Genomic DNA, 26,143 nt, shown 5'->3' with positions numbered 1-26,143 from the left:
ATTTCTTAGGAAACACAGACTCTGAAACATATGGCTGTAGATCCCTGCTTTGTCAATCAAATGTGTGATGTTGGAGCAAGAGAGTACCAACATGATCAATTAAAATCAATTTACTATAATGAAAAACTTGTGTTTATTCCTAGATTAACTTTTATTGGTAGAGTGTGAGTCTTTTCTTTTGTTTTGTGTTTTATTTTCTAAAGAAAGATCAATACCATTTGTTTCAACTTCCCTGTCAACCTACTGTGGCTGGAATTCTGTTTTTGAATAATGATCACACAACCCTCCAAACACTTCCAATTTGAACAGAATGCTCTGCACATTTCTATCCTTTTTCATGAACTCCTGTCATCCACTCTAGAAACTCATCACATACTTCTGCATGGGAATTGTGATAGGTCTGAATTCTTGTAGGTTACAAAATGCTTTCCCACAGCTCTGACTTTAGCCTAAAATATTTTAACCTTCTTAAGAGTTTTTATTCCTTTGGTTAACACAATTCCCTCCTCCTCCCCCCCGCGCTGTGTTGTATATGTGTGTATGCTTATATACATCTGTGTGGCACAGTTTACATCTCAAATGTCTCTCCTAAAGGTCCATGAGGTATGATTTCTGGGGTGGTGCTATTAGGACTTGTTTTTAAGTTAGAAATCATGTCTTGGTGGGAGCTTTTCAGGCACTGAACACATGCCTTGAATGAAATAGTGGGTCTTTGGTTCTTCCCTCTTTCTCTCCCTTTTGTTGCCTGGCCATGAAGTAAAAGTGGCATTTTTACCTTGTTATCCAGCATCTTCATCAGAGGCAATGAGCCCTCTGTTCATAGACTAGAACTTCCAAAATTGTGAGTCAATCTAAGCTCTTCTGAAATAAGTTGATTGTTTCCCATATCTTGTTATAGTAACACAAAGTTGACTAACAGATTTCACACGTGAACCTACATTCAGCGTTATAATCACTGGGTTCCAGAAAACTGACTCTCAAAAAATATATATATAAGGATAAAATTTTCCCAGAGAAATTCTTCAAAATTCAGGGATTTTTTCCATTGCATCCTGTTTATATTTTATCCTCATGAGAAGATAGTGTCTCTTTGCTCCAGTGTACTGACACTTGAGAGTAATGAAATTTAAAGACATGTCCAGATATTAAAAGTGTGTGCAATTTTATGCCAAGCTTTATCTGACATCTGACAGGCAAAGCTGGAATTTGCAATGAGGGCAATAACAACAATTTATGTAAAGAAAAATTGAGAGTCATTTCTTGAAAAGAGGTGGTGTCTAGGGATAAAAGAAATTAGTGGATGGGCCAGAGACCTATTGACAGCCTATTATGTGGAGATAGTACTGAGAAATAGGCATGCAAAAGTAATAAGGCACTATCTAGCATCAACTGACAGCACTGCTATGGAGCACTAGACTGACTGCTTTCCAAACATTACAAAGTATACAGTGGTGACACCAGGGAGGGATGTAGAGGACAAACAGCAGGGGAAATGACAAAGAGCATTTGCAATCACAAAATTGCTTTGAACTTCACAAAGAAGCCACCAAGAAGCGAGCAAGTGACTGTACAACAGCCAAATTGTGTAATCTATCAAGGGAGGATTCATAGTAAGCATCCTAATGGCAGTATAAAGAACACTTGATCCTATAACAACAGTATCTCCAGTAATGTCCCTGGTTCTTCCCAATTACAGTAATTGTTTCAGATCAGCATCCTGGATGGAACTATCAGGACTTTCATTCAACACAAACTATCTTTTCTCACCTTAACTAATGATACGGCCTCCCCATTCCTTCTTTTCTGCTCATTAAGTTCAATCTCAACAAAACAATTATTCAAGAAGATATCAATGGTTACTTGTTTGTTCAGACTCTGGAAATTCCTACTTTATGATGAAAGCCCTGGAATGTTTCCTGTCTCTGGAATCTTTTTAAACCCATCCTGCAATTTGTCTTCCACTAAATTATTTCACTGGAAGCACACTGAGTACTTACTTGGCTGTTTCTCTGAGATTCAGAGCATTTATCTCATGGTGTTGAAATGGAGGTACTTTCTGCTTTGTGCCCTGCACTACCTACACCCCATGTGGAATTTTTCTTTTTATCTACTTTATGTCTCTTCACATTACCACTCTATTAACAGGATTAAGTTGTCTTGAGATATTCTAGGCTGTTAAAACTAGAGATGAAATCAAGTTTGGAAGAAAGGTGATGGACTTAACTTTGGTAGACAGTGGGTTTAAAATGCCAGAAGGAGTTGGATGGGGCTTCCAGGTGGCTGAGAACTGTAGAGGAGTGTTAATATTTAAGGAAGTAGAAGAGAAAGTTCAGACTGTAGGAAACAGAGCAAGTAGCCTGTTGTCAATTAAACACAACTACTAATTCTAGTGAGTACCTCACATCAAAATGTGTGATGTTTCACAATTCTCTTAGTTTGGATAGCCTTAGGACTAATGTTGACCATATGATTTGGGGCAGGGGTGTTTAATGACCTTTGAAGACTTCTCAAGACTTGATGGTAAGTGGCTGTTTTAGCTGAGCCAGTGAAATCGCAGGGGGAAAGTATGATGGAGAAATTCTTATAACAATCTAAGGAGCAAAGGAGAGGGTGGAGAATTTAAGGACTGTGAGATACATCTCTCAGTTTATTCAATAAACTCTATCCTAATCTGACCATAACCTATTCCTTCTATCTATTCTGGTTTAAGATGACCCACATGCAAGAAAACTGGCTGTTCTGTCTCAGTTGTTGCCTTGCCACTGCATATGACAACATGGGGTCTGTCTTCCCTTGAATTGACCATTGAGAATGATAGCTGACAGTCAAGTGGGGAATTTATATGACAAGGTAGTAAATACTCAAATATTTACCTAAGTTTCATAGACAGTGTTTGCCTAATTTGCTCTACTTAAAATATTCTCCATGTATTCCTCTTGTTAGCTGTAACATTGCAATTCAAAACCATTGGATCAGTCTCATTACTTTTTTCAAAAAGGGAAGTAATTTTTCTTTAAGAAACTTTTTTATTCATTTTGCATACCAAACACAGATTCCCCCCTCTCATCCCTCCTCCTGCTCCAGCCCAAATTATTCCCCCTCACCCTGCATCCCCTCCACCAAAAAGGTAGGGGCTCCCATGGGAAGTCAGCAAAGTCTGGTATATTCAGTTGAGGCGAGACCAAGCCCCTTCCTCCTGCATCAAGATTGAACAGGCATCTACCATAGATAATGGGCTACAGAAAGTGGAAAGCCAGTTTTATCAACAGCATATCAAATATATTATAACACACAGGGATCAGAATAACTGAAACCAGATTTTAAAAATATCCATTATAAAATAGTAGTTACTACACAGCAACACTGAAGAATATCCAGTTATCTTAAAATTTCTAAAGGGATACAATGACTTTCACCTTTACAACAAATTAAATAAAGAATCTCAACCCAATTATATAAAATAAACTCCAACCAATAGTGTTAGCTGATCCTAATTGTTAGTAAGAGACCTCAGATTTAAACACAATATCCAATCTAATTATATTCCAAAGACATTAACAGGCATAGCATTCCACTGGAAGGGAACTTCTTGAGAGATTTATTACTTAAATTATAGAGAGAATATTTGGTTATAGGTTGGGTTCTTGCACTTACAAGATCAGCTTTTCCATATAATGGCCATATAATTTGTGTTAGGAAATAGATTTCAGTGCCAGTAAATGATCACACAGGTGAAATGGTATTATCAGCCAGCTGTGTAGAAAAGTGCACTAGATGAAACTCAGAGTTCTCATCCAAATTACATAAGTAAATCCTCCTTAAGTTCCATTATACATTTAAACAAATTTTAAATTAATTACTGGTCTTCCATTCTTATATAACATGATATTCTTGCCTGTTATTGGTGACAATTTTGATAAAATATGAAGCAAAAAGCTATTGTGTGATAGAACAAGAAAAATATTTATGAATGTGATTTTTTAATCTAAGACCTTAAAGATATTCTGATATTTAAAAATAATAATCAATCCAAATGTCTGCTCTGAATCTTCAGGTATATAGCCTTCTAAAGTTCTTTTAACCTCTAGAGATAAAATAGAATTATTTAAATTCCACAGAGGAACCCAGTAACCCAGATATTCTTGAGAGCAAAAGGGCTGCTATTAGTAATGAGCTAAAGAAACCAGTCATCTCTTTCATACCAAAGGGCACTTATAATTAGCTGTGGCCTGCCTCAAGTTTCTTCTCTATCTTCCTTTGAATTTTTTTTGATGCATTTGATTCCAGACACATCTCATATCTTCTTTTTCTACTTCCAAATTTCTTGTTTCTCTCTACATGCTGACAGAGGTAATGTATACATTCTCCTATTTTATTTTGAAGGACACATCCAATTTGTTTTGGTGCTGTTATTATGCAGGGAATGTACAGTGCCACATATTTGTCAACCAAAATGAACAACCAAAGTGTTCTCCTAAAATGGAATCCAACATATCTTTATGGTCAGTCCTTTCTGGCTAGAAGATATTTTCTACCTACTCTTTGTTTCTTTTAGTTTAGATAACATTTCTACTCTTTTGCTTATCATGGAATCTTCTTCCTTAATAATGGACTGTGTCCATAGTCAACATGGATCTCATAGAATCTCTTTCATTGTTTCTTTTTACCCATCTCAGTTTTTCCTGATAAAAGCCTCAGTCTTCATCTTTGGCTTATGCCCTTTATTTACTAGACTCTTGGAATGACTAACCTTGTGTGATTCACCTTCTTTCTTCCAGTTAGCAATTGTGCTCAAGTGATTGATGCAAAAACATAAAAACCATCTCTTTTCCTCCTAGCATCAGAGTCTTCAAAGTTTAGTTTATCCTGCTAGGATTTCATCAAATGAGACTCAATGTGCACATCAGTTCCACTGCACAGAAGGGGTTCTGCAAAAGTCTTGTACCTCTTTCCCTTAGATTCTCATATTCACAAGGGTAAACCTTGTTCTACAGTTGGGACTTGAATTTCTAAAGGGCTCCAACATTCTTCAGATTAGAAGGGTACCTCCATGCTTAAAAGGTTTGTACTGTGTGCAGTCTAGAGATTGTACATATAATTGTCTCTGGAGATTCTGGAAATTGGTATGTGTTATATAGATGGTGGCTACATGACTAACTTCCAGAATTCCCACCTCTGGTGAGCTTTACTGAGGCAGTGAATCACTTGCATTATCACAAGTCATTGATGGAGAAACTAAAAACATTCTGTGATTCTACCTGGAGAGGACTCCTGGAAGCTTATACCTGGATTCCTCTGGACTTTGAGCCATGTGCACTTTTCACAGTAATTGTCCATAATTGTGGGAACAATTGTATGCTGCTGGGTCTTGTGATTCTTGTTGACTCACTGAACCTGGAAATGGTTTGGAGAATCCTAAACCTATACTCTTTGGTGATAGTTAATCATTTTTAACTTAAAAGGAGTGATGCACCCTAAGGAGGCAAACAGAACACTTATATGTGTGAGAGTCGGTTTCATAGAGGACCTAGTAGAGAAGAGCCATCATGGGTTTGTAGAATACCATCTTATCTTATAGGCTGAGGTCTAGATGGATTGAAAAGGGAAACATAAAATGTCAACTAGTAAAGTGCTTTCTTTCCATTTCCTGGCCACCATGATGTGAGATGCTCTTTTCTACTATGTCCTCTCTACCATGAAGAACCAACACCTCTGAAACAGTGAACCAAAATGAATACTTCTCTTGAATTATTTTCCTTGGGTGTTTTTGCAATTTGTCTCATGCTAATCCCAACATAATGCTATTCTAAACCACATTAGTCACCATTTTCATTAATTACCTTCATTCATAAATTGTATACATATTTTCCTTCTTTTTTCCATCCTGTTGCTAGACACCTGATAAGAAGGAATTTAAGGAGGAGAACTTATTTTGGTTCACAGTTTGATGATATTGATTATCTTATGGTGAGGAAGGGAAGGTATAGTGGTAGGAGAATGCAGATGAGACTCCTAATCACCTTACATCTTTGAAGGAGAGGAAGTTGAGATAGGATAGGAGGTAGGACCTGACAAGAAACCTCAAAGCTGGTCCCCAGTGATCTTCTTCCTCCAGCTTTGCTCCTATACAGTTCACAATCTCCCCAAACAGGTCCATCAGCTGGCAATGAAGTACTCAAGCCCATGAACCTCTGGGTGACACTTCATATCCAAACCATAATGTAGGCTTTCTTCTGAGATACCACCTTACACCAATCAGAATGGCTAAGATCAAAAACACTGAAGACAGCATATGCTGGAGAGGATGTGGAGCAAGGGGAACACTCCTACATTGTTGGTGGGAATACAAACTTGTACAACCACTTTAGAAATCAATATAGCGCTTTCTTAGAAAATTGGGAATCAATCTCCCTCAAGACCCAGCTATACCACTCTAAGGCATATACTCAAGGAATGCTCAAACGTACCACAAGGGCACATGATCAACTATGTTCATAGCAGTGGTATTTGTAATAGCCAGATCCTGGAAACAACCTAGATGCCCTTCAACTGAAGAATGGATAAATAAAATGTGGTACATATACACAATGGAGTACTACTCAGCAGAGAAAAACAATGACATCATGAGGTTTGCAGGCAAATAGATGGATCTAGAAAAAATCATCCTGAGTGAGGTAACCCAGATTCAGAAAGAAACATGATATATACTCACTTATAAGTGGATACTAGATGTAAAGCAAAAGATAACCAGACTGCAACTCACAACTCCAGGAAGGCTAACTAGTAAAGAAGACCTGAGAAAGACACAGGAATTGCCCAACAACAGAGAAATGGATGCGATCTATATGAGCAACCTGGACATGGGGGGTAATAGAGGACAAAGGTTGGGGTAAAGAGATCTTAGGGGAGCGGGAGGTCCCAGCTGGATCAGTAACAGAAAGGGAGAACAAGGAAAGAGACACCATGATAAATGAAGACCACATGAAAATAGGAAGAAGCAAAGTGCTAGAGAGGTCCCAAGGAATCCACAAACATACCTCCACAATAGACTACTGACAATGGTCAAGAGAAAACCCAAACTGACCAAATCTGGTGATCTGATGGCCGAACACCCTAACTGTTATGATAGAACTCTCATCCAGTAACTGATGGAAGTGGATGCAGAGATCCATGGCCAAGCCCCAGGTGGAGCTCCAGTAGTCCTATTGGCACGAGAGAGGAGGGATTATATGAGCAAGAAATATTGAGACCAAGATTGGAAAAAGCACAGGGACAAATATCCAAACTAGTGGAAACACATGAACTATGAACCAATAGCTGAAGAGCTCCCATGGAACTGGACCAGACCCTCTGGATAAGTGAGACAGTTGATTAGCTTGAACTGTTTAGGAGGCCCCCAGGCAGCAGCATAAGGACCTGTCCTTAGTGCTTGATCTTGCTTTCTGGAACCTAGGGTCTATGCTGAGACATTTTGCTCAGCTTTGGTGTAGGGAGGAGGGCACTGGACCTGCCTCAACTGAATCTACTAGGCTGAGCTGAATCCCCAGGGGAGACCTTGCCTTGGAGGAGGTAGGAATGGGGGTAGGATTGGGAGTGGAGGGCTGGGGGGTGGGAGGAGGGAGGAGGGAGGACAGGGGAATCCGTGGCTGATATGTAAAAGAAAATTAAGCCAGAGGGCTATTACACTGAGTCTTTGGGTGGAATAGCTACTCCATTCAAGAATGATAAACTGAACACTGCCAAGTCCTAGCATGTGATTCCTCCTTGTGCCCACAACTACACCTGCAATGGCTGTGGAATGAGGAATCATACTGACTAAATTACAATAGTTTTTAGAGGGCTGAGATGTGCCTCAGCAACAGAGCCCAGTCTCTCAAATATCTCATATCAGGTACGAGAGTGAATTGTACATGTTAGTATCATTAATCAAATAACATTTACAAACAAGAGTAAAGTAAGGAAGACAGAACAAAACTATCAACATTTGAAACTGCTGCTGAGTTTTAACTATGTATAAAAGATTAACAAGGACACTGAGTGTAGGGCATTCATAGAGAATAATGTCAACATTCTGAAACAGAGCCCTGTATGAGAACATTGATGCCATGATTTATTTCATTTTTCATGAGGAATATAAAGAAATAATATTTTGTTTATAGGTCCAGTCTGTAATATTTCAGCTACCACAAACTCCTAAGTATTTGATTTGTTGCGTTGAGACAGTTCTCATATCTCAGGCTAGTTTGGAACTTGCTAAATGGTTCAAGCCTGCTTGAACTCTTAACATTGCTCTCAGTGCTACTCTCTGAAGAACTGCAGCACAGATGGAAACAGACCACCACACCACCACACACTTTTGTGGCCTTTGTTCTGCCTCTAACCAACCAATTTGGAAGCAAAACAGTCTTAGCTCACAAAGTTTATACCTTTAAGGAAAATATAAACATACCATAGAAACTAAGGAGGAAATTGGATATTCTCAATGGTATAACACCCCATAGTGCCTTTCCCTACCCTGGAAGGAAGTAGGGCCTAATTGTGCTAGAGATCTGGCATTGGCTTTATTCAGGATCTTTGACTACACTGTAGATGTTTATTTCTTCCCAGATTCTCTTGTACTCTCTTCCCTGTGCAATTCTGTTACATGCCCTCATTTGCAAGAGAATCTGCATAAAACTCCCTTGGCCCTTCTCACCTCCTTTACTGACCATGTTCCACATAAGACAATGGAAGAAAGGAACAACAGCCAAAGCCCTAATGGTCCCTGGAAGCTTACACAAGAACATTTCAGAACAAAGTAAACAGAGACTTCAGAGGTTTTTGTGTCATTATTAAAGTTGTGAAATTTGTGAGGAATGCAGGCCCAGAATATTCTTTTTAATATTTTCCAGATTCATTGTCTCTAATTCTTCATGTCCCTAGCCGAACTTTAACTTAATTATAAAACAAAATCTAAAGCTGCAGCTCCAGCCTGAGGGTAGAGTCTGTACAACTAATCAATGTTAATTCCCTGGGCCCAATTTAATTACAAAGCAACATTTGGTACAGCTGCTAAACACTTACCAGGTGACCACAGGATGATATGGGAGCAGAATTTACAGGTCTCTAGTCTTGCTCACACACTTTCAGCACAGCTATGAATCAGTCATGTACAAATTTGAGCAAATTCTTGGGTTTATACTAAAGATTTGCTTGACTTTGAACACCTCTGTAGCAGAGCCCAAGTCAAATTAGTATTGGCTATGGTGGTGTGTACAGAGTCAATGTACTGATGGAAGAGATGTTCTAGAAAAGGAAAATAGTGGCAATTGGGATATATATATATACCTCTTAGCTCATTTAAATTTTTTCAGGGATGCAGACAGGAAACCGACTCACACATACTATGAGATGTCAAATTGTGTTTTGATTAGAACGAACAGTATTTTGTAATACGATTGGACTTGCCTAACACATCTCTGCTTTTTAAAAATATTCCATGAAAAGGAAAAGATATGGTTACTTGTGTTACTAAAACTCTCAGTTGACAAAATTAAATCTAACCACTGATATAATTTAAAGAGGTGACTCTTCCCCTATATAAACTATTTTCAATTTGCATGGTATTTATTAAGATATTTGCCTAAAACAAGATAGGTCTGATTATATTGTGGTTGGCTAACAATGGCGGGGGGGGGTGGTGGTGCAGAAATTTAATGGTTAATTCACTTCTGTTGGAGCTTTTTGCTTCAATAAAGTACTAATTTTTCAATATTTGTGACTTGAATGTCTTCTTGGATTTTAGAAGACCAGGAAACGTTATTTGAACTGAGAAATGAAATTAAGAAGTAGCATCAAAAGCAAGTTGAGTATCACTGGTTGATTGTCACTGAGACTATAAATGACTGTCAGTTCAAACTAGGGTTTTAAGTGTGAGTTCTCAGTCATGTTCAAAGTGAGTCAAAAATGTTCTCTTTCTTTTGTTTGGCCTTCTTGTGTGCCAGGCTTAGGATACCAGTCTTCATCTCCTTTCCTTTCTGCTTTAGAGCAGAACAGGGGAAAGCTAAGGATAGGATGCATCACACCTTCTTGTACTTCACAAAACAAAGCCGAGGACATAAACTCATCATGAAAGATCTGGAGCAATAATCTCCTTCTCTATGGTTCAATTTCAAGCACTAGCTCAGATTCTACCCGGTATTGCTGTGTGGCAACTGCAGACATAGGACAGAATGATAGATTATGTTTAAAAGGTGAAAAAGCTAGTCTCTCAGTGATAGCAATTTCTGTTTCCCACCTCAGAGAGAATTCTTCTTACTACTGAGCAGTGACTGAGCCACAGGAGGAAACAATTTTGCTTGCTGGAAGAAAATAGGATGAAGGAATTATGACGGCTGCCAGATGTTGCAGTGCCTCTCAGGGGGCACCAGGATGCTTCTGCATATGCTGCAGACAGCATAAACTGTCAGACCATGGGACTCTGGGGTTCCATGCTCACACTTCGCTGAGATGCAGAGTCACAGGATTTGAGAGTGAGCAGGACGCTCAGAGATGATCTGTCCAGAGAGCTTAACTGTGACTTTGAGAGAGAGAGAGCCCTATGTTTCTAAAGTGTGGCTTTAGAATTACTGAGTGAATGAATGTAGGGAATTCTCTCCCAAACAGGAGCACCATTCTTAGAAAGACTGTAAATGTCTTATGTCAGATATCACATCAGGACACAATATTTTACTAAACAAGAACTAATTGTAAAATCCAAAGTCCTACTCTGGTTGATGAAAAGAACTGTGGACAGCAACCCTCCACTGGCTGAGCTACATCCATGGAAGAAGGAGATGCTGATTTAGACACACTGCTCAGAAACTAAACTAGATCATTAAGCAGATCAGGTGGGAATAAAGGAGTTCTAGAGTCATGACAACTATCCTTTTGTTTATTTACATTTAATAAGCAAGCAAATGAAACAATATTATTTTGAAAATTTTGCCTTTCCTTGTTATTTTTAAGTTTGTTCTTTAAAATATTCTTCCACTGCTGTTTATTTATCTTCTCCAACCTCATCTATTCTACTCTCAAAGTTAAACATACTGTGTTCATTGATAGTGGAATGGATAGAGAAGATGTGGTAGATACAAAATGGAATACTTCATCCTTAAAATAATGGAATTATATTGTTTACATGTAAATGTATACAACTGAGGATAATTGTGTTATGTGAATTATGTCAGTCTTAGAGAGACAAATATACAAGTTTTGTCTCATTTGTGGATTGTAAACTTTTTTTTTTTTGGACCTGAGGACTGAACCCAGGACCTTGTGCTTGCTAGGCAAGCACTTTACCTCTGAGCTAAATCTCCAACCCTGGATCGTAAACTTTTATACAGATCAATAAAATCTTTTATGTCTATATGACATGAGAACAGAAAACAATGTACATGAGCAAAGGACACTAACAGGTGGAGGAAAGAGGAAAGAAAGAGAGAAAGATTACTAATAAGGGATAAATGCACAGAAAATGTACTTATGAAACTTTCATAGCAAATAAACAACAATCAAAAAATTATTAATAAAAATGCAAAATAAAGTTAATAGCCTGGGTAGTTAATGGAATATCTGTACTCAGCAACAATGAGAGAGAGAGAGAGAGAGAGAGAGAGAGAGAGAGAGAGAGAGAGAGAGAAATCGATCTGATTTTAACATAATGTAAAAATCACATCCTCCAGGCTGAGTTGCTTTTCAATAAACTGTGACAAAGCATATGTCTTACCATCACTGTTGATGCATACAACCTCTTGAACTTGAGTGCCGGGCCCACAGTCTTTTCCATTATCTGGTTCACAGTCTCCAAGTCTCACTGCTTTCCAGTCATAGCAGGATGGCTCTTCACAGGGAATGGCTTCCAGTAAGTGAGGGCAGTTTCCAGTTGCCCCAGAACCTCCAGTAGGCTCATTTGTAATGCGCCGCTTCCTTAGTTTGAATCCTGAGTCATTGGGGGAAGGAAACATATTTATTGTTAATGCCAGAGTTCTGATATTTCAGAAAGATGATTTAAATCCCAGAATGAATGCTGGATGAGGATAGAAGGTAACAGTCCTGAGTAAGTTGAATAACCAGTGTAAACATTACAAAATTGAAGCATAATGAGGCCATCAATCATTTATTGATAGAAGGAAGAAAAGAAGGAAGGGGTGGAGGGAAGGAGAGGGAGGGAGGAAGGAAGAAGGGAAGGAAAAAAGGAAGGAGCAAGAAGAATCGAAATAGTTTATGGTTTCATTATTTCCATTTATGCCATTGCATTCTTTCTCTCCCACCCCCCTTTAAAGCTCCCTTCTATTGGCTCAGGTCCCTTACTAATTTTCCAATATTATAGTATTCTGAACTAAATACACATATTTAAAGGCTCCAAGCTAACATCACAAATAAGAGAAAACATGTCACATTTGTCTTTCTGGATCTGAGTTACCTCACTTAGAATGAAGGATTAAATGTGAGGGCGTGGAATAGCAGGGTAGAGGAGAAACAGATTGACTAACATAAGATCTTTTGAAAAGGTCATAGGAAACCCAGTAGTGGAGAATTCTCCTAAATATATGAATATACATATATAAAAGAGTTTAAAAGAAGTGATCTCATAACAGAGGGATATTTCAGCTACATATCACATGCCAGCACAAAATGCCCAGACACAGGAATGGGTTTTCTGTTAGGTTGTTGGTCACTTTGTCCCATAGATTCTCAAATATTACAGGCTATTGCCAGTGCTCTTGGCTATCATCCAGAACTTGGTGGTAAGACCCTATGTAAGTGAATTGTAGAAAAGGAGAATCTAATCTTGTATCAACCTGGAAGCTTTAGACCTACCCAAACATTCATAGTGCTTGAAGGTGCTGTGCACAGACCCCAAAGAGAAATAGTGATCATCTATCTTATCCAGCTTTGAACCCTGAAAGCTAAAGTAATGACTGGCCAAACAAGACATGTCCACTGGTTCAATAGAGGCATAAATATTATGGGAGTATCCAACTACTTTCTGATTGGATTTCAGGCCCACTTTACAAAATGAAACCCTTATTTGGCAAGTTACCAGGGCTAAGAATCTGCCCTAGAGCAGAACCTGAAAATATTGTTCTGCCAAATGGGCATAGGATTAAAACAACTCGTAATGATTTATCATTACACCCAGACAATAGTAAATCTCTAATTTTCAAAGGTACAACAAATAAGAGAGTTGAACCCTCTTCTCCACAGTTCATGGATCATTGTGAGGGGCCAGAATGAGTGCAAGGAAACACTTTTTTTCAAACACAATGTGGCAACTATTCATATGAATTTATGGCAGTTTTGACAGAATATCCAAGACCTACAAAATATCAAGCCAGACAAGGAACACAAAACATCATATAAAATATAGATCCCAATTCGCCTCAATTAGAGGGTTTTTGAAACTGGAAATGCCACCATTACATACCTTTTCTCCCTTGTTGGTCATTACAGTTCTCATAAGTACAGGGTCCCCAGGCAGACCAGGGTGAAACCTCACATTCAACTGGACAAGGAAGGTGGCACAGCTGTGTGGTGTTAGGAACAGGGCCACTGCATAATGTCAAGTCCACTGGTTTTGGAGCTGTTTGTAGAAAAACACAGACATCTCTTAAGACTTAGACAAAAACGGATGTTATGGTCAACAATAATTTTTATGTGTGTGCAGAGGAGAGAATTTGAAGATGTGTTACTAAGACATCATCCCAGGATTTCTTTGCTGTATGCTGAGAATAAAAAAGGAGGGCTAAGGGGGTAAATGAAAGAAATCGTATTACATCATCAAATAAAACTGGTCGGGGAGTCCTGTAATTTGCTTGGTTTGTTACTGATAGGTCTTTAAGCTAGAAAAACAAATGCAACTCTCCTAATTATCAAAATAATCAATCAGACGAATCCTAAATTTCTACAGTCAAAAGAGAGTGGTGCTTCAGAGGACTGAGCATGGTAGGAAGGGATACAGAGCTTTACTAAACATGAAAAAAATCCATTGATTGGCTTCTGGTAGAACAAACTCCTGTCCACTTTGGCCTACTGTTTTGAGAGGCACCACTTGGATGTAGGGAAAAAGAAGATCCAATGGTGTTAGCCTTGACTTCCAGGTTTAAGCTGATCTAATGATTCCCATACTATTATCTGAATATCTGCAAATCTAAGAGCTGCTAAGAAGCCTAATTTATAGTTATTTAGGCTTACTCATTAGTTGGTCAAAAATAAGTAAATGTTGTTTCCCTTTTCTTTGTTTTTTCCCCCCACTATGTTTGACGACTACTGATTACCTTTCTTTGTACATACATATATTGTACAGTCAATGTAAAGCTATATCCATAGATATATGGATGTATGATTGGTTATTCTTATTAGTTAAGATGAATGAGCCAGGAATATATATAAAGTTCCATGGACAAGATAAGAAAATTATCTCTGTGTTTATTTTATCTATTCCTCTATTATCTATTGCTTACCATTAATAGATATAATTACTTGTGCTTCAAAAATATTTTGGCTACATTTTCCTTTAAAAAAGACAGTTTAACTTCAACAATTTGGATAGTACAGACTTGTAGAATAATTGACTTAAACAAGTGGTGCTGGATATTTTTCATGCTTGTGAGGGAATATTATTAGTTTCCATCTGTGTAAGATTACATCTAGATGCTCACAGAAAGCTAAAATAATCTAAGCGAAATGTCTCACTTTTAAATAAAAGTACTGAAAATATACATATGTGTTAAAACTCTAAGACATGCTTAAGTACTTGAGTATCCCTGAAGTGTCTGTACATAAACACATCTAACACAAATGGTTCTTAGAGAATATGATGGTGACACCTCTCATGGGTACACTTGATGTTTAGAAAAATATAGCAGTCTTTATTTTTGCTTTTTCCTCCAATAATGCTTATCCTTCCATTCTTTTTTTTTAATTGGAACCTCATGCAGCCTTGAGACAGGAGGAGGGGTTTGGACTTGCCTCCCCTGGATGTGCCTCCTCTTGGGAGGCCTTGCCTTCTTCTGGGGGGGCAGTGGGGGAGTAGGTTGGGAGGGGGAGTCTGGGGCGGGGAGGAGGGAAGAGGGAGATCTTTGATTTGTGTGTAAAATTAATGAAAGAATTTTCTTAATATCCTTCTATTCTTAAACACACCACAGTGGAAATAATTGACAGGGCAGCTAGGCTGGTTAGTATGAAGCATAGCAACGATTCTCAAGTCTAGGCGTATTGTAAGTGCATCATAATAACAGCCAAAGCCAAGGAAGAGGGATTTCATTGCTTTCTAACATGGAAAGTATTGTACATATCATTGACAGAAAATATGGAAAGAAATGCTTCATTTCTTTGAATATAAAAATTCTAGCCGGGCGGTGGTGGCACACGCCTTTAATCCCAGTACTCGGAAGGCAGAGCCAGGCAGATCTCTGTGAGTTCGAGGCCAGCCTGGTCTACCGAGCGAGATCCAGGAAAGGAGCAAAGCTACACAGAGAAACCCTGTCTCGAAAAACAAAACAAAACAAAAATTCTAGCATAATGTTGCATGTTTTCCAAAAAATTAAATCTTTTTGAAGACCCTAATAGACAGAAAAGTGTATAATATGAAGTTGAAAATTAAAACGAATGAAAACTTTCAGGTGTAAAATCTTTCACACTGAAAAACTTTAGATATTTTTGCTTCACAAAGACCTGAACAGCTTCTATTGTCTTGATATTATAATACAATTGCATCATTTCCCCTTCCTTTTCTTCTCTCTAAGCTGTTCCACAACCCTCTCCTTTCTCTCTCTCTTTTTTTAAAATTCATGGCTTCCACTTCATCATATAACACACATGTATGTATGTCTAAATATATAAACACAGCCTGCTCAATCTATATAATGTTATATACATATGTTGTCAGGGATGATCACTTAGTATTGGATAACCAGTTGGTATAATCTTCCCTGGGGAAGACTCTTTCTTCGGATTTCAGTATTCCTCAATAACCTGTAGTTCTTTATCTAAAATTGAGGTCTTCTGAGCTTTCTCCATCCATGTTAGTATGTCTATTGGTATCATCCTTGTTCAGCTCATATTTAGGGCAATCATGTTGGTGAATTTATGTGTATAGTTTCTGACATTCTTAGGAGACACAATCTTTCAAACTCTCTGTTTCCTTGGCTCTTACAATCTTTCCACCCCAGCTTACAAGATTGAAACACTGTGTATCCACTTTTTTATTTTTTCAGAAATTTAATTTTAGTTTTGATGTATTCCAAATGGATTAAAAACTTGTTCATAAAAATCCTAGGCTTTTAGAAAAGGAAGTGATGAATAAGGGTTTAAGGCAGTACTGTAAATGTGACATACCCTTGAGTCTTGCTCAGCTGCTAAGTTAACAAAATCTGCCCTGAGATAACATATCTTCTCACTGACTTCTACTTAATAGGCATAATTTTATATATAAAGACCCTTTCATTAATCAAAGAGATAGGAAGAAAGAACGTGTGTGTATACAAGGAGTCCTTTTGTTGTCTGTTTTCTTATTAACATATTATGTATTGATTAATGTAAATCCTCAATACTACTTACGTTTCTCAAAATTATGTGAATTTCACAATTACATTTGTCCAATGAGTCACATGGGTCTTAATAGATGACAAGGTGATTTGTGCTAACTTCAGATTGTCAAATACTGAGATATGAATTCAAGACCGGCCAGTTTTCATCTATGTGTAATTTTACTACTTAGGTTTTTCCTGTAGCATGATGCAAACAAATTTGTGTCCAATACATTTTAAGTGTTACTGCTGATGTCTTAAGACATTTTGTTTTAGTGTATGATTTAAACATAATTAAATGTATATTTCATGCTTCATGAGGTTACAGTGTCTGAATTTCTTGGGGTACCAAAACAAACAAACAACACTCAACACACAGTGAGCTAATATATATTTGTAGATCTGAAATATTTTTTGAGTTTTGTGCATTCAGAGCACTTTTAATGGAAACATGTTATTGCAAGAAACAAATGTAAGACTTCTATTTCCATTGAATGGTCAACATACAATTTTTAAATTAAATATTTTATTTTTCAGATAATTATATCCTGTACCTATTATTCCCATTTTACAATGGTAAGATGTGACAAAACTATCACACAATACCATTGTCTGAATACTGGTGTTGGATGTTGCAGGTAAGTGTGAGTCTGAAGAGTACGCCTGTACCACACACCTAAACTGGGCTCTCTATCCAGTGCTTCAGCCTCCTCTGGCAACCTCTTTTTTCATTGTTCCCTTTTCAAGCTCTGGCCAGGACCCCACAGCCCATCCACAACCTACAAACCCTTACTGTATCACATCCAACCTCTTCTACCCCAGGTTCTCCATATATTGTGCCAGCATCTAGATAGGTGACTCTACCTAATTATCCCCACTACTCACATTCCCCAGTGCTCAAGATACATTCATCATCTCATATCCAGACCTGAGCCTCGTCTGGACAGCTTTACTTGCGCTTAATCTCCAGGCTTTAGCTAGGACCATTATTCCCACAACCTACAGAAACCTTGTGTACTACATGCAATCTTTCCACCAAATCAGGTCCTGCACATCTTGTGACAGGAACTAAGTTGGTAAGCTTGCCTGATTCCCTCCCTCCAAGGACACTCCCTGACATCCAGATCTACTGCCAAACCCCAGGCTTGGAGCATGACACACATCCTGAGTGCCAGCTCAGCCCCTTGAAACTGCCTGACTTCTCTCTACCTGAGCCATATCTCACATTCAGCCTAATCTGACCCACACATCCTGTGTTCTGCTCCAACCCATGAGACACAGAACAAATAAAAAAAACCATATGGACAGATTTCATCACAAAACTACAGTGTACAAGTTCAAGAGAGTATTTCCTCCCACAAATCCATTAGTCCTTAAGAAATGTCTGACAATGATAATTACCTATATGAACCTCAGGACACAAAATTTAAAAGAACAATAAGAAGACCAAAGAATTCAAGTTTAAAGAATACAAACAGCTCATTGAGCTAAATGTTCAGGTGATGTCCCCTTCCCCCAACACAAACCAAAGGCTGAAGGAAATCATGAAGACAATCTAAGATTTGAAGATGGAATTCAATAAATATGTAGAAACACTGAAGTGAACTCAAGCTGAAATGAAAATGGAATTGAAAAACTCAACAACTGAACTAGAAAACTCAAGGGAAAGCCCCACAAGCAAAATGAATCAAAGCGAAGATAAAATATTCTGATCTAAGATAAAGTACAGGAACTAGACCAAAGAATGTGAAAGCAATTCAAACACAGAAATCTGCCTTTAGTTCAGCTGGACAGCTGTTGGTTACTGCTGACATGTATGTGCTATCTATTACACCTTTACTCAAGGCTCACTAAACAGGAGAAATAATGTCTGGTGCTGCAAACCTAACCAGCTTCCTAGAGCTAGAGGGGTCGTGGATCTTAGAAAAGAATCTACTACTAACCATTTTCCAGGCTAGTATAATTCTTTTCTACACCTTAAGTCATATCCTTGTATCCAAAGATAAGTGTAGCCATTTGTCATCAAAGAAGCCTCTCTTACAGAAAATGAATACTACCATAGATAGTGGGGAGCCCACTCCTGATAGATGTATCTATGTCATAGTTGCTGCATCTATGGCACAGAGAACATCAAAGAAGAGGTGACAGAAAGATTTTAAGTAGCAAAATGTCAAGATTTCTGCTATTAAACAGTCTTTTCTAGGAACAACTATATTCACAAGGCCAGAACAATGGTAATATCAGTGCACAGGTTAACATGGAAGGGGGAAATTTGTGGGATCCCACCCCTAGACAAAGAACTATAGGCAACTACCTAGAAGGAGCGTTAGCCTCGCCCCAAGGTGAATCACTTTTCTGGCGGTCCTGTACAGAGCAGTCAGCCCTGAAACTGTATACATGCCACTAACAAAAAATAGACTCAGCAGGATACATACATACATGCATGCATATGCATGTACATACATACATACATATATACATACTATATATGTATATATATATATGTATATATATATATATATATATATATATATATATATATATATATATATATTTGTGCATACATGTACCTATATATGTAACAATAGTTAAAGAAAAAGGTGTCAGTGAGGATGGGGGGGGCAGACAGTGCTTGAGGGAGGTTAGCTTGGAGGAACTGGAAGAGGGAAAGCAGGGAAACAGGTATAATTTTTTTCAATTAAAAACATAATTAAACAAAAATCTACCTAAACTGAAAACAAGTATGCAGGAAGCAATGTGGCAGAAAGACCAAGCCTTTTCCTTATAGGAATTAATGAAGAAAAACCATAGATCAATGGCATAGACTAGATCATGAACGAAATTATAGAAGATTTACCTAAACTAAGAGACCATACACATATACAGACATAAGAAGCACACACAACAGCAAATGGGCAGCATTTGAAAAGAAACCCTCCACAGAATATCAGAGCTAAAACTCAAAGTATACATAATAAGAGTATTGAAAGCCACAAAAGAAACAAAAATCGTAAGTCCATAATAAGGAAATTACATTAAATTAACAGTGGATTTCTCAAAGCAAATTTAGAGCCAGAAGGACCTGGAGCAATTCATTGTACTTCCTAAAATAGCATAGCTGCTAATCCAGCAAAATTATCTGCTATCGCTGATGGAGAAAGAAACATTTTCCATGAATCAAACAGCCTTAAAACATTTATATCCAGCATACTCTAAGAACTAAATAACCTAAACAGAAGATGGGCAGCAATACTCTGGGCTGAAGAGAGGAATAAGCATGGTAAACAGATTGCAGAAAGACAATAAATAAAGCAATAAAGCTATAATCACTGAAACTCAAAGTACTCCTGAGAACAACAACAAAAATACAACTGAAATCAATAGCCATGTTTCAATAATACCTCTAAAATTAATTGCATCAATTCTCCAATCAAAAGACACAGCCTGGCTGAATGGGTCAAGAAACAAATTCCATTTATCTACTAGTCTTGTTTTTCATTCAAGCCACCAATGGCAGACCAAAAATTACTTCTTTTTGAGAGTACTCAGGCTGCTAGGATAACCTTTTGGATTGTGTTGAGATCATCAGTCAGGTGTTTGTAAATGTTTCTCATTTACTTTTCATTACAATACTTAATACTAGCAATTCACTCTCTTAGGAATTATGGTATGTTTGAATTTGACTTTTGGTTGGTTTAATGTAAAGCAAAAGAGATCACAGATCCATTTCAAAAACTTACATAAGGTTCTTCTAAAATATTCCAATGCAGGATTTATGTGCTTTGATTTAAAAAAGAATATTCTTTTCCTGTTCTCATCAGCTGCAGAGTCTAGTTTTAATGTCACAATTATGGAAGAAAAGAGATTGAGGGTGCTGAAAGACCTAGCATATCAACACTAACATTGTTTTAAGATTTATTTATTTTATTTTTATTATGTAACATTGTTTCATTTTATTTTATTGTTTAGGATTTTTTTTTCTAAAGGTGATACAACTTTTTTTTTTTTAAAGATTTATTTATTATACAGTGTTCTGCCTGCATGCCAGAAGAGGGCATGCCACATCTAATTACAGATGGTTGGGAGCCACCATGTGGTTGCTGGGATTTGAACTCAGGACCTCTGGAAAAGCAAGCAGTGCTCTTAACCACTGAGCCGTCTCTCCAGCCCTGTTTAGGAATTTTGAAACAAGGTTTCACACTATATCACAAGCTAGCCTAGAAATCAATATGTAGTCCAGGGTGAACTTGAACCCCTTGGAACTGTCATGCTTTAACCTTTGGTGTTCTTTGATGATGAGTTATCAGCAGTGTTTTGAAAGGTAGATAAGGACTTCCAAGGTAGAGGACTCTTAGACAGAAGAGCAAGACCACATTGCAGCTGCTCTTGTTACCAGATGAACTGGAAAGCATCACAGTGGAGGACTTGTTAGTCCTCTTGGCTTCAGCCTCCACTGCTGAGCTGGAATGTTCGAAACTGGTTCTTTCCTACTTCTCACAGACTTTGTTCAGTCTTACTGGAGTTGGCCCTTACCTTGGTCCTTCCAATTCCTTCAACACTGTAGCATTACCCTCTGAGAAAATAAAAACGTTTCTAAGGGTCCAGTCTCTGGTTGACCTTTTCCTTTACTTCATGGACTTGTGTGGTGGTTTTTTTCCTATTTCCGTTGGTCATGTTAGAAAATATAAAAGTAAGTCCAGATACAAAGCCACAGAAAGTAACTGTGCTCATGCCCTGACTCATAAAACAGACCTGCGCAATCTGTTTAAGTACTTATAGAAACAAAAGTAGACATTTTCTCTCACTGACCCCGTTTCATAAAAGATGAGAACGCTTATAAACATGGGGTTTTTGAAATACACATCTCTAGAGCAATGGTAATCTTTGTTAGTATTGAAACCTCACACATTCTGTCAGCAGCCTGACTGAGGCCTCCCAATCCTACTACACAGATGCACCATCTGCTGCTGCCCTGCAAATACAATTTTTCCTGCTTTTCTCTCTTTTAAACAGGACACACTGTAGAATATCACATAGAAAAACTCCTACTGAAATCTTCCAACACTTCCTATTGACTCAAATTTCCACTTATAATGATGGCCCTAACTAAGAGAAGGGTGTTAATAGATACTGTAAATTAAAATAATCAACTCACAACATGCATATTAGTCACAATATGACAGAACATTAGCATTTAGAATTTTGAAGAAATACAATCTTCTTTTTTCTTTTTTTTTATTTATTATATTTGTGTTTTAATTTTACACATCAGCCATGGGTTCCCCTGTCCTTCCCCCTCCCGCTCCCACCCCCACCTTCCCGCCCATCCCCTCCCCTCCATTCCCATCTCCTCCAGGGCCAAGACTCCCCTGGGGATTCATTTAAATCTGGTGGATTCAGTACAGGAAGGTCCAGTCCCCTCCTTCCAGGCTGAGTAAAGTGTCCCTGTGTAAGCCCCAGGTTCCAAACAGCCAGCTCATGCACTAAGGACAGGTCCGGGTCCCACTGCCTGGGTGCCTCCCAAACAGTTCAAGCTATTCAATTGTCTCACTTATCCAGAGGGCCTGATCCAGTTGGGGGCTCTACAGCTTTTACTGGCAATGGTTGAGAGAAAGCCTGATCTGACTTAGTCTGGTGATCAGATGGCCAAACACCCTAACTGTCTTGCTGGAACTCTCATCCAATAACTGATGGAAGTGGATACAGAGATCCTCAGCCAGGCCCCAGGTTGAGCTCCAGGAGTCCAGTTGTCTAGAAAGAGGAGGGACTGTAAGAATGTGAATTGTTGAGACCAAGATTGGAAAAGCACAGGGACAAATAGCCAAACTAATGGAAACACATGAATTATGAAATACAATCTTCTTAAAAGTTAGTGTTGAAAACATTGAATATCTATTCAAATAAAATTGCAACCAGCTCCACACACTGGCTGATCTACCTCAACCGCAGTTACTTAAATGATGGTGTATTTCAGTCTGCTAGGGCTACTAGAATAAATTTCCACAGACAATGTGATTTAAGAAGCAACCTGACATCTTACTACATTACAGGTATATTTGTGAGGAATCTTTTCAATAATACAACCTGGGACCAGTGGCTTAGAACCAAGGCTGCTAATGGCACAAAACAAAGACAGAAAATAGAAGCAGGGGGATTTCCAGAGCAATTGTGATGAAGAAAGAGGAGACAAGAATGGTTCCAAAGATTTATGCCCAAACATGTCATATGTGGATTGACTGACATTGTGGCTTGTGTCTGTTTGTTCCTGACTCCTTGTACTGGAGTGAATCTATGTCTCATATCTCCTTTCAGTATGTCAGTGGGCTCTGCTCTAGTCCACACTTAATATAGCAATTACCCTCACTTCCTATCTGGCTTTGCTTTGCCTTCATTTAATCCACCCCTCCAGCAGCTGCCATCTGAACTAGCAGGTTGGATTCAAATATTAACTTCACATTTAAACAACAGAAATTTCTCTTCCTCTATATTCCTCCTTTGTTTGGCTGTCATAATACTTACTCCATTTGTGATTGGTCAATCTGTGCAAAGTCTCCTTCAAAGAACTGCAGCAAAGCACTGCAATCATTTCAACTCCAATATGAATTTCTTAAAAGCAAACACCAAATGCCACCAAGACACGGTCATCATGTATTTGTAACTTTTTGAGATGTGAGAAAATCACGAGGCATAGTCATGATTCTCATGTTCCATGCTGATGTTTGGAACAGCAGTTTCTCAGTTTTCAGTAGGTAATTGTTAAATGGTAGAAATAAGGGAAGAAGTGGACACCTAGGAATCATATTCCAAAAACATAGTTTCATGCCTTTTAACTGAAAACTGAGGGATAATCTAGGGATAGTGACTTTGGAAGTGTACTTCAGATCATCTCCATACAGTAACACTCAAACAATTCTTTCAAAGCAGTTTGAGAATTGCAGCTAAATTGAGCCACAGGATGCCATAAAGCTCTGTATGACTACATCTTACCTATCAGAAAATACCACACACACTGCAGAGCAGCTGTGCACACACCAGTGAAGAATTGCTTACCATTGCCATTGGCTACAAGAAGCCAAAAAAAATTTCCTAAGGGGTTATTATTTCTTATTACTGGTCAAAGAGTTATAGATATTTTTTCTGATTCCTAAGCCCTGTTTTTACTTACCACAGTATATAAACTAAGTTCTCTGGTGTCTGGATATATAGTATATTCAGTCTAAGACAACTGCTTAGAGGAATGATGCTGGAGATTCTAAACCACCTACCGTGGCACATCTCAAAGCCGGCTAGAAATTCTTTGTGGAGAATAACACCCTCCACTGTCTTTGTGGGCTGGTAAAATCTCATTTCAGGCAGAAGGATACAAATGGTCTACTGGGAAAAGGGAGGGAGGGGAAAGAAGGTTTTCTAAGGCAGTTGTTGCTGTTTGCCCCTAAAGACTAGCTCTAGTTGTTGGTTTTTAGGTGCCTCCAGTCCTAACTTGCTGTGTAAAAGCTAATAATTCTTTGGGGCCCATGAGTCACAATACTCCAGGAAGAAATTGTGTTGTTCTCTGCATAATGGATTGGCGCTTCCTGTACTATAGTTACTCTTACTTAGTCTTGTTGTACACTGGAATCAGCTGGAGATGTTTTAGAATTACTGATGCCCAAATCCCTCTCTTAGACATACTGTGTAGGGTAATGGTTTGGAATAAGGCCAGAACACCAGGATTCATAAGGGTTATTCAAGTGATTTAAAAGAGTATATTACCAACCACTGCTCTGTTTGGATTCTTTTGTCACACCGATTGCATATATTCTGAACCCAGCTTATTCTAGACCTGTTCTATTATTTTCTTTCCTTTCTCCAGTCATTACAATTTTTTAAATGTCCTTGTAGATTTTATATATGTCTTATCCAGTTTCTGTTGAGAATATCTGTTCAAACTAATCAATAGTCCCTCACAATTTATTGTGAAGATTTTAAATATCTTTGTGTCTTTCATGTTAATGTTTCATTTGATGGCCTAACTGCAGTCATTCAAAATTGTGCCTGTTAATTTATCATTTGTTGAAATGGCAACACACACACACACACACACACACACACACACACACACACACACACACACACAACTTGTCTTTAGTATTGGGGATTGAGCCTAGAACCCTCATATGTCAGGAAGGTACTATACTCTGAGCAGTGTCTTTAGCTTTTGCTTAACTTTTAAATCTTGAAACTAGGTCTCTCTAAATTGCCCTGGCTTGGGTCAGTCTCTCTCTATAACCCAGGAAGGCTTTCAACTTGCAATTCTCCCACATTATCAGGCTTGCTTTATTGTAATGATATTTAAGTATCATACTTATTTCTTCAATATTTTTTCTCTAAAACTTTATTTGCAATTTAACAACTTTATTTCTGGTCTTTATTACTTATTGTTATCATCATCAATCATCATCAACATCATATGTTTTAACTTCAATGTTTCCATGTATTTAAAAATCGCATTTCCTCTGACAATAAAAATGAGAGTATCCATATCAACTTCCGTGAGAAGGGTGCTCACCCTTCGCTTTCAGACCTTCCCATTTATCCCCCAAAGCAATTCTGGGAGTTTTCTAACATCACATAAAGAAGTGGAATGGCTGTGCTTTTTAGTGTCTCATGTCACTCAAAGCCAAAATGACAGCTCCATGTTTAAATATTCACCACACTTGGCATGTTAAGAACTGGTTGAGGAGGAAAGTATGTCAGCATAACTCACAAGGTCTATAGGCAGAATAGACTGTGGTGATTTGAGCCTCTGGTTTTGCCTTACTGGGGCATTGGTAGTATAAAATGTGAGAAGATTATCTGGGAAAATATTTTGAGGAATATCCACAATATATCCTCTAGGTCTGGTATCAAAAGCATTTAGCTAATTCTTATTTTGAGATCATTTCTGAGTCCATTCTTGGAATCCTCATAGGACCCTCTTGGGCATGGTTTTTCTCAGCTAGTTTCTCTGGGCAGGGAATTATTCTACAATGGTCTCAGCTGCACTGCAGATGGGAAGCCACATTAATTTGTCAAGAGTTAGGTTTGACCACCTGGCATCAAACAAATTCAAGGAGCTAGTAACATGAAAAGTGAAGTGAGTTTCTCTTCAAGACAGTATGATTTAGTTCCACTGGATGAAGCTCTCTGGAGCAGAGTAGATGGCGGATGTTATAGATTCATAAGAAATTAGCCTATTCTGAGAAAGGATAGAGAGCTTGAGCCCTGCATTCTCACCTAGTTCTGTGGCCTCAGCTCTCACAGTAGGCATGCCTTTCCCCCAGCAGAGTTACTTATGAATAACATCTAGTGATCTTGCTGAAGGGTAGTCTGCTCTAAACCACTGGCTTTATCATATTCAATGACAACTTGACATCGGTCTGACATCATTCCCACCGCACTACATGGATTCTTTCATCTAAAATCTCACCAATTTGTTCACAGAGAAATGTAATAAATCATCCAAAGTCACATGACTCACACATTCTATTTTCACTCTGTGTACTCCTAAGTGCTTCTTAACAAATGCTTTTTGCTGTCATTTCTTTCAAGAAGTCAGCTTGCCATAATCTATA

General features: G+C 38.2%; 1 protein-coding gene across 2 annotated transcripts in view; it reads right to left on the bottom strand.

The window, feature by feature from the left end:
• Positions 1-26,143, bottom strand: part of Thsd7a (thrombospondin type 1 domain containing 7A) — a 406,340-nt gene that overhangs the window by 134,859 nt on the left and 245,338 nt on the right. For both annotated transcript variants that reach the window (XM_036180854.1, XM_036180853.1), the window contains exons 5-6: positions 13,448-13,603; positions 11,747-11,959 (exon numbers count right to left, since the gene is read on the bottom strand). In XM_036180854.1, the coding sequence (XP_036036747.1) occupies positions 11,747-11,959; positions 13,448-13,603 (369 nt within the window). The remainder of the gene's footprint in view (positions 1-11,746; positions 11,960-13,447; positions 13,604-26,143) is intronic.

This window comes from Onychomys torridus, chromosome 3 (genome assembly GCF_903995425.1).
Source record: "Onychomys torridus chromosome 3, mOncTor1.1, whole genome shotgun sequence".
NCBI lineage: Eukaryota > Metazoa > Chordata > Mammalia > Rodentia > Cricetidae > Onychomys > Onychomys torridus.
This window is presented reverse-complemented; position numbering and strand designations above follow the sequence as displayed.